The sequence below is a fragment of the Sapajus apella genome, unplaced genomic scaffold (genome assembly GCF_009761245.1).
Source record: "Sapajus apella isolate SASKATOON/1434 unplaced genomic scaffold, GSC_monkey_1.0 scaffold189, whole genome shotgun sequence".
NCBI classification, from domain to species: Eukaryota; Metazoa; Chordata; class Mammalia; order Primates; family Cebidae; genus Sapajus; species Sapajus apella.
The window spans coordinates 801929-811749 of record NW_022437129.1 but is presented as its reverse complement, the minus strand read 5'-3'; the positions used below and the strand labels follow the sequence as shown (position 1 = coordinate 811749).

Genomic DNA, 9821 nt, shown 5'->3' with positions numbered 1-9821 from the left:
CTTGTTACCCAGGCTGGAGTGCAATGGCGCGATCTCGGCTCACCGCAACCTCCGCCTCCCGGGTTCAGGCAATTCTCCTGCCCCAGCCTCCTGAGTAGCTGGGATTACAGGCATGCGCCACCATGCCCAGCTAATTTTTTGTATTTTTAGTAGAGACTGGGTTTCACCATGTTGACCAGGATGGTCTCGATCTCTTGACCTCATGATCCACCCGCCTCGGCCTCCCACAGTGCTGGGATTATAGGCTTGAGCCACCGCACCCGGCCTAGAAAGTCTTTTATGGGAGGAAAAAGTGAATGTGGGTCAACTCTTTCCATCCCTACATGTCGCTAGGCTGAAGTCTGCCTTAAGACTGCCAACAGCAGCAAAATCTCACTGAGCAGAGCAGTGAGGGAGCCCCATACCTCAGGGCGGCGGATATAGGTTGGGGTTCTGCCCCCACGCAGGGCAGGAGGCCAAGGGATGCGTGGATTTAGGGTTCAGTCGGGATCTGGCCTGAACCTGGGAAATTCATGAGCCCTTCATTCATTCAACAGATGAGCCGTGTGCAGCACCCCAGCGATGGGGGGACGGCACAAGGCAAATCTCATCCTCTCGGGACTCACCTGCCACAGGGAAGAGGCAAGAACCAAATAAACATGTCCAAGTCCTCCCTGGGATGACAAGGGAAGAGTGAAAGCGATGAAGAGGGGACAGATGGAGAGTGGGGCACGGAAGACAGACCCGAAGGCGGGAAGGAGGCAGTCGCTGGGGAGGCCTCAGGCGGGAGCGAGGACAGACGTGCGGGGAGGGCTAAGGGTCTGGGTCACCCAGGGTCTTACAGACTGTGGAAAGTCTGAGTGACTGGAGAGTCCTGGGCATCGGCTCAGCTCTCTGCTGCAGGAAATAGCCTGGACTAAAGCTTGGACCCCAGAGTCAGAGACAGGGGTGTGGATGGGCTCTGACCCCCTGTCCTACAGCCAGGAAGCTGGAGCGGCAGGCTTTGCCAGCATGTGGGCTTTCACCATGGTCCTGCTGCATGAGTTGCAGCTGGGCGACAGCACGCTCAAGCTGGCTGCCCCTGGACACGACTTGTCAACTTATCTCTGAGTGAACACAAAGCCCAGGGGACAGGTGGAGTGCCTGGGGCAGGGCCCATCCCGCTGGCCTCTTCCCTCTCTAGCCTCCATTTCCCCCTTTGGGGAGAAAGGCTGGAGGCAAGTGGAGGAAGGGAGGCTCGTGCCCCAGATAGACTCTAATGGCAGACCTCACACAGCAGGGCCAATGCAGGCGAGTCCCCGGCCCGGGGAAGTCGGACCAGGGAGAAGGTTAGGATGGAGAGCAGCAGGTGGGAAAAGGGTTTTCAGAGGCCACGCCCTCCCCATGGCTCAGATTGGGAAACTGAGGCCCAGGGCCAAGTGGTAACAGGTCAGAGGTATTGACGGAGCAGGTCTGGGCCCAGCCCTGTCTTGCCCACCCAGGTGCCCATATCTATGGGGAGAGACACCAAGTGTCCGTCTCTCGCGCAGATGACGTGGGCTGCGTGGTGCCATCGGAGTGCCTGCGGGCCTGCGGGGCTGAGGTCGGCTGCTCCAACATCGCCTACCCCAAGCTGGTTATGGAACTGATGCCCATCGGTGAGGCGGTGTGGGTGCGGGTCCGGGTGGGGGCGTGGAGTGGAACCTGGGGCCCAATGAGAGTGGGGGCTGCAGAGGCCACTCTGGATCCAGTGTGATGCTGGGTGACATCCAGATGGGCTGTTCTGCTCCTAATGGAGGAGACTGGATGCACTCATAATAGAAAACACTCGAACACCCACTGTGTGCCGCCACCATCCCCATTTTTTTTTTAGATAGAGTTTTGCTCTTGTTGCCCAGGCTGGAGTGCAATGGTATGACCCCCACTCACTGCACCCTCTGCCTCCTGGATTCAAGCTATTCTCCTGCCTCAGCCTCCCAAGTAGCTGGAATTACAGGCGTGCACCACCACACTCGGCTAATGTTTGTATTTTTCATAGAGACAGGGTTTCACCATGTTGACAATGCTGGTCTCAAACTCCTGACCTCAGGTGATCCACCCACTTTTGCCTCCCAAAGTGCTGGGATTACAGGCGTGAGCCACTGCACCTGGTCTATATCATCCCCATTTTAAAGACAGGGAAACTGAAACCCAGAGAGGTTAAATGACCTAGCCCAGGTCACATGGCAAGTAAGCTGCAAAGCTGGATTCTAACCTGATGCATCTTCCCACACATCCCAGCCTCCTACCTCGTGCTGTACCATCTCTTGAGAAAGGCCACCCACTCTCTCTTCTTGTATGCCCATTGGGTGCCAGGCACTTTACTAATAGTTTCTCATTAAGTGCTATGAGATAGGGTTGTTGGCTCCATTTTACAGATGGGGAAACTGAGGCAGAGAGCGACAGTGACTTGTCTGAGGTTCTATAGTGACTGCGACACAAACCCAAGACACAAACTGCTTACTCTGCTAGGGTCAGGTGCTCAGGAACGCCCAGTCCCCTACATCTGCAGGCATCAGTGTCTATCCTCTGCACCACCCCCTCACCCCGAGACACTGCAAGCCAACAGGGAGAACTAGGGGGCAAGTTTTGCTTTTTCCGTGTTTCTCGAGGTGGTAGCATCCCTGCCATTCTAGTGTGAAGTGATGCGTTCCCATCACAGGAGGTATGCAAATAAAAGCAACATAGCAAGGGGGGTGAGAGGTCAGACCCTAAGCAAAAAGAGGAAAGTTTCCTGAGCCCTTGCAGCCTGAACCTTTCCTCTACAGATTCTCAGGTGCTGGAGCTTTCCCTGGTCCCCTCGCGCTGACCCCTCCCTCTAATCCTCTCTTCTTGAAAGCTTTTGGTCCCCCAGGTGAGTCCCACCCTGCTCTTTTCTCCTCCCTCCCTCCCTCCCTCCCTCCTGCAGAGCTCGGGCCCAAGGGAAGTGAGTGCACAGATCGGGGATCAGATCTTGGCTCTGCCACTCACTGGCCAAGATATTTGGGGCATGCCACTTCCCTGCTTGGAGCCTGGGTGTCCTCATTTGTAAATTGGAGATAATGGCATCTACCCACCCTCAGCGTTGTTGCTGGGATTAAACATAATGACATAAGGAGAATGCCTGGTGCAGGCTTGGCCACGCTGTGGTTCCACCTTGGGGTTTCGCTCTCCTCTTCTGTTCTGGGCACGGGCACTCGCTAAGCCCCCAGGGCTGACATGGAGCCATTGTTGGGCTGCAGTCCCTCTCTAGGCTTTGAGTTCCTCTAGGAGAAGCGGATGGAATAAGCCCCAAGTTAATCCATCTCCATGAGCAACACAAGGGGGTGGAGCAATGTTTTGGGGAAAACCGTATTTCGACTCAGTTTCCTTTGGGCTCCATCCCAGTCAGCTTCTGACAAGTGAACAGAGGGCTCAGAGACGCCTGGAAGTCACACAGCAAATCAGACGCAGAACCAAGGCGAGACTCAGAACCCAGCCAGGCAATAAATGGCTGTGCCTTCAGGGCAGGGGGGCCTATGTCAGGCTTATCCTGGGACAGATGGGCAAGAGTTTATGGAGGTCAAGGAGGTACTTAAAATTGCAAGAGTCCTTAGAGACAGACTTGGACTAATCCTCAGAGAGGGGAGGTGACCAGTCTGAAGCCACACAGCACTGAGTGGGTGGGCGAGCATCCTTCCACCTTCTTTAGGGCTCCCCACCCTCAGGCCTTCCTGAGCCCACAACTCCCAGAAGGCTTTGCACAGCAATGCTCCCTGAACTGCCTAGGGGAGCCCTCACTCCCATTCTGGAGAACCACAGGCCAAGGAGAGAGGGATCCACTATGCCTGCTGGGTCCTGCCATGCACGAGACTTGGCGGAAAATTCCAGAGCCTGGGCCGCGGCAAGCTGGGGTGAGCTGTGCATCTGGCCCAGGGCGTTACCTCCAAGCAGAGGTCCCGCCTTAGCCTTCCTCTCCCACCCCACCGCACCCCAAAGCCCTGCCGCTGGCCTGCTGCGGGTCCCCGGGCCATCTCTTCCCCTCTCCGAGCTTCCATTTCCTCATCTGTCAGGCGGGTTAATCATGCTTTCCCGGGACGAAGGCATGGGTGTGAAAGTGCTTTGTCAACACCGGGCTCTGCAGAAAGGAGAGGCCTGATCGCAGCCTCAGCAATATGAGTCATTACGGTTCGGCCTGGGGTTGCCAGCGAGCCGTAGGCGCCAGCAGCCAGCTCCGAAGGCCCCCCAGTTTGTCTTTGGCTTCCCCAGGCTCCTCTTTTGGGGTCTTGATCACCACCACCCTCCTCAGCCTTTCTCCCTCCTGGCCCTCCACCTGCAGGGGTATGTGAATGGTGGGGGAGCCTCAGGCAGAAGAGCCCAGGTGGGAGGGGCTCCCGGGCCTTGGCAAGGCCAGGCAGGGTCACGCCTCCTCCGTCCCACCCCAGGTCTGCGGGGGCTGATGATCGCAGTGATGCTGGCCGCGCTGATGTCCTCGCTGACCTCCATCTTCAACAGCAGCAGCACGCTCTTCACCATGGACATCTGGAGGCGGCTGCGGCCCCGCTCCGGGGAGAGGGAGCTTCTGCTGGTGGGCCGGTATGGGGTGGCACCGGTACTGACTTTGAGGGACGCGCGGGAGTTTGCCACTTAGAGAAATGTGGATGGCAGGGCCGGGTGCGGTGGCTCACGCCTATAATCCCAGCACTTTGGGAGACCGAGGCGTGAGGATCGTGAGGTCAAGAGATTGAGACCATCCTGGCTGACATGGTGAAACTCAGTCCCTACTAAAAATATAAAAATTAGCTGGGCATGGTGGCGCACACCTGTAGTCCCAGCTACTTGGGTGGCTGAGGCAGGAGAATCGCTTGAACCTGGGAGGTAAAGGTTGCATGAGCCGAGATCACACCACTGCACTCCAACCTGGTGACAGAGTGAGGCTTCTTCTCAAAAAAAAGACAGAAAGGTGGATGCCAGGAAGGAGGAAGGAGAAGGGCCCAGTGTACCCCAACCACACACCTCTCACATTGCTCTCCTGTCCACTTCTGTGTGACGGCAGCCTCATCTGGGATGCGTCTCTGCCCCAACTGAGATTCCCTCCGCAGGGGCCAGCCGTCCCCTCCCCAGCCACGCTACAGATCGCTCTGTCTCCCACAGAACTGGGCCCCCAGCCCTCCTGATGGTTCCCTGCTGACCCACAGAGGGCCCCCGGGCCAGCACTCAGGACAGGCCACGCTTGGGCTGCCACATCCCTCAGCCTCCATGGCCCTGGCCCCACTGAGCTCTGGCCTGTTTCCTCCCAGCCCGGCTTGTCCCCTCCCTTTTCACCGGGATGACTCACTCTGATCTGTCTACACTCTGCCTGTGTCACCCTTCGTGCAGTCCTCCCTGAGACCCTCAGCCAAGGAGTGAGCCCTCTCCCCTCTATACCCCAGGGACTCTTGCCAGATTCTTCCCACAGCACATGTGGCCATTACAGGCCAAGAGGTCTCCCCAACACCCTTCTGCACATGTGTGAGCCCTTCAAGAGGACAGGGGCTGTGTCTGGGAAGCAGGTGGTGTTTGGTTACATGAATAAGTTCTTTTGTGGTGATTTCTGAGATTTTGGTGCACCCCCCCACCTGAGCAGTGTACACTGTACCCCATGTGTAGTCTTTTATTTTTTTGAGACTCAGTCTCCTCTGTCGCCCAGGATGGACTGCAGTAGTGCGATCTCGGCTCACTGCAACCTGCGCCTCTGGGTTCAAGCAATTCCCTGCCTCAGCCTCCTGAGTAGTTGGGATTACAGGCACCTGACACCACACCCAGCTATTTTTTGTCTTTTTAGTAGAGACAGGGTTTCACCATGTTGGCCAGACTGGTCTGGAACTCCTGACCTCAGGTGATCTGCCCGCCTCGGCCTCCCAAAGTGCTGGGATTCCAGGCGTGAGCCACCACACCTGGCCCAGCGTATTGTCTTTTATCCCTCACACCCTCCCATCCTTTCCCCTGAGTCCCCAAAGTCCACTGTATCATTCTGTTTTTTTTTTTTTTTTTTCTTGAGACAGAGTCTTGTTCTGTCGCCGAGGCTAGAGTACAGTGGCGTGATCTTGGCTCACTGCAGCCTCCGCCTCCCAGGTTCAAGTGATTCTCGTGCCTTAGCCTCTTAAGTAGCTGGGGATGACAGGCGGGTGCCACCATGCCCAGGTACTTTTTGTATTTTTAGTAAAAACAGAATTTCACCATATTGGCCAGGCTGGTCTCAAACTCCTGACCTCAGGTGATCCGCCCACCTTGGCCTCCCAAAGTGCTCACAGGTGTGAGCTACTGTCCCCAGTGCATTCTGTCACTCATGCCTTTACATCCTCAGAGATTAGCTCCCATGTGCACGTGTCTGGCTATTTGTGCCCTCCCCACATCACCAGTCTCGCCCTCCTGTTGTCCTCTGAGCAGTGTGGCCCACACTCTGTTGGTCGGGGGTCCAGCCTTCTGGCACTTAGCTTGACCAACAGTGCACCCACTGGCCAGGAGCCCAGGGCACCCATCCTGGGGTGGGGTCTGCTCCAGAGCTCCAGGCAGCCATCCCGGGGATGCAAAACAGCCAGGATTCTGTCGGAAGGGCCTTGTTGGGACATGCCAGAGGCAGGTGCGAATGAGCTCATCCACGGGCTCATGGCTCCTCCAAAACAAGGAGCCTCCCACCTCTCACAGCGCAGGACACTTCCATGTCTTCATGTCCTGCACACTCAGACTCTTGACCACCTCTCCCCGTCTGGCTCCCCTGCCTCTCCTCAGATGCTGTGTGGCTGGGGAAGACCCTACCCCTCTCTGACCATGCATCTCCTCTGCAGCCAGATCTTGCTCTAAGCCCCTCCATGCTCCAGCATTCTGGGCACTGGGACCTGGATGCCCTTATGCCACCCAGCGTGTGCCTTGGCCCTGGGACACTGGTGGCCCCTGTACTTGCCCAGTGGCCTTTGGGACCCCCACCCACTACTTCCTGGTCTCCTCACCCAGGCTCCCACCTGCAACCAAAGTCCTGACCTGGCCTCCTGCTGTGCCAGCTCACCCACCCACCCACCCACCCAGATGCTTGTGCCCTTGACCCTCCTTCCCACCTCTTCTGCCAAGTCAACCCCCCACCCCCCAGCCCTGTGAGCTTGGCGTTCAGCATCCCTGAGGAGCAGGGCACAAGGCTGTATGCTGCAAGGCAGGTTGCTCACCCTCTCTGGACCCCAGTTCTCTCAGCTGCCAGCTGGGTAGAGCAGAAAGGGCCTCGTGCCAGGTGTCAGGCTGGCCAGCTCGACTTCCCCTCCCTCTGGCAGCACTGGAATACCCTCAACACCCCCAGCCTCTCAAAGCCGTCTCAGCTCCCCCGACCCTGAATACCACCATCAGAGCGGCATCTCCTAGGCCCTGTGGGTCGCGGATCTCGGGCAGGGTGAAATGGCCCCACAAGGGCCTCGGTCAGGGAGATGCAGGGCTTATAGAGAGAAGACCAACAGCCGAGAGGCCTGGAGAGAAGGCCATCGAGGGCCGGGTGCAGGACCATACCGGTGACCACGATGGTGCTGTCCAGCTGAGAGGAGCCCCCCATCACAGGCTGGGGGCCAGCAATGACCCTGCCTCTGGGCCCGCTGTTCCGTCACTGCCCTCTCCACTCTCCCACCTGTGTTCTCAGTTGTTCATTGCACAAATGGGGCCCACAGCCTCCTGGAAACCCTGTGTGGGACTCAGAGAGATCTCAGACACCCCTCCTTGAGGGGTTCCACAGTAAGGGTGGCTGCAGCCCAGGGAGATGCTGGAGGGCACTGTCCACCCTGATGGTGGCGTGGGAGGGGGTGACATTCCAGGCAGAAGGAGCACCCTCTGGGTTTGGGGGTCCTCTGGCAGCCAGGTAAGAAAGCAGGGTAAGAAGGTGAGGTCCTGGCTAGAGTGGCCCCGGCCTTGGCACAGAGATGCAGCGTCTGGTGTTGGGTGGGGGAGCTGTGTGCAGAGGGCGGGGTGGGCAGGCGTTAATGGAGGCCCGCCTGGGCCTTTGATGAGGGCAGCGCCTGCCTGCCTGCCTGGCTAGGGTTTAATTAGCCTTAATCAAGGTGGCACCTCCTTCCTCCACCCTCTCCCTCAGGCCTAGTAGGGAAGAAAGGGAGGGAGGAAGGCAGACAGAAGGGGGGAAGGACCCACCCTAGCTGTACACATAGCCTCTGTCACCCCTGCCACCACGGCCAGGGTTCCAGCGAGTCACAAACCACCCACCTTGGGGGTAAGGAATACCAACTGTGACCCAGGACACAGAGGTGAGGAGCAGATGGATGCCTTGCCCCAGCTTTGTCCCCTTAGCTGGGTCCCACGCCCCGCAAGGCTCTGGGGTGGTCCCTCCCCCTGGAAGCCCTCCTAGGTTGATGTTTCCTCTGGGCTGCTGCAGTCCAGCCCTGAGTATAGGTGACAGGCTCATCTGTTTTCTTTGCTGGGCTCTGAATGCAGCACCAGGTCCCACTCCACCAGGTTGGAGATCCTCGGGTAGTGTCCTACGCAAGTGACCACTTCACCAGTTGGATGAACAAGTGAAGCATGTGCCTGCTGTGGAGGGGGCTCTTGGCCTTGGGGAGAAGCGGGCAGGAGCTAACGTGCAGGGGAGGGGAGAAGAGGGGAGGGGAGGGGAGGGGAGGGGAAAGAAAGGCAGGCAGTAAACAAGTAGATACCAGGTAAATCTGCCTGTAGTGGTTGGGGCAAGTGCTTTGAAGGAGAGACAAGAGGGAGAGGCTGGGTGGCCAGCACGGAGCTCCAAGGATTGGCTCCGCAGAGACCCCAGGGCAGGGAAGGAGCAGCCAGCACTGAGGGTCAGGAGCTGCACCTGCAGGAGGCAGGGAGCTGCCAAAGAGTTTGGAGCAGGGCAGGACTGGCCAAGTCACTGGTGGCATGGCCCAGAGACCAGGGAGGAGGCTGCAGCTGGGGCAGCAGGGGAAAGATGAGAACGCAAGTCTTAGTGACCAAGGGAGGTGGGAGAGGGCTAAGGAAGGGCCACCCAGGCCGACCTCCGACCTCCGCCTGCCTTCCACCCACCTGCAGGCTGGTCATAGTGGCGCTGATCGGCGTGAGTGTGGCCTGGATCCCCGTCCTGCAAGGCTCCAACAGCGGGCAGCTCTTCATCTACATGCAGTCGGTGACCAGCTCCCTGGCCCCCCCACTGACTGCGGTCTTTGTCCTGGGCATCTTTTGGCGACGTGCCAACGAGCAGGTGGGTGTCGGGGGACAGTTCTCCCTGGGGACGTGCTACAGTCTGTTCCAGTCCTCCTCTGCTGCCTCTGGAGGGAGCCTTGGTCCTCCTCCGGTAGCCCCACATGCCCTGCCTCCCTCCTCTCCAGGGGGCCTTCTGGGGCCTGATAGCAGGGCTGATGGTGGGGGCCACGAGGCTGGTCCTGGAATTCCTGAACCCGGCCCCACCCTGCGGAGAGCCAGACACGCGGCCGGCCATCCTGGGGAGCATGCACTACCTGCACTTTGCGGTCGCCCTCTTCGCTCTCAGTGGTGCCGTGGTGGTGGTCGGAAGCCTGCTGGCCCCGCCCCCACAGGGTGGTCAGGTGAGCCGGCCCTGACCCCGACTCTGACCCCAACCATTTCTTACTCTAGTCCCATTCTGGTCCCTGACCCTCTCTGACTCCGAATTTTCTAGCCCTGGACTCCCTCACTCCATCTCTTTTTGAACTCAGCTGCCATCTTGCCATCCCCAACCTTTGATCCTGTGTGGGTCACCCCCACCCTGCCATCCCCCACCTCCATCCCTCTCCCCACTCATTTCTTACAGATTGAAAACCTTACCTGGTGGACCCTGGCTCGGGACCTGCCATTGGTAACCAAAGCAGGTAAGTGGGTGACCCTAGGCGCTCCTC

The 9821-nt window shown here is 58.5% G+C and overlaps 1 protein-coding gene across 2 annotated transcripts in view; it reads left to right on the top strand.

Annotated features, from left to right (window-relative positions):
* The window catches only part of SLC5A10 (solute carrier family 5 member 10), a 70434-nt gene that overhangs the window by 60160 nt on the left and 453 nt on the right, over positions 1-9821 (top strand). The window contains exons 10-14 of one of the 2 annotated variants that reach the window (XM_032269179.1): positions 1509-1616; positions 4401-4551; positions 9001-9169; positions 9297-9512; positions 9737-9794. In XM_032269179.1, coding sequence (XP_032125070.1) covers positions 1509-1616; positions 4401-4551; positions 9001-9169; positions 9297-9512; positions 9737-9794 — 702 coding nt within the window. The remainder of the gene's footprint in view (positions 1-1508; positions 1617-4400; positions 4552-9000; positions 9170-9296; positions 9513-9736; positions 9795-9821) is intronic. The other variant, XM_032269180.1, reaches the window with a different exon arrangement.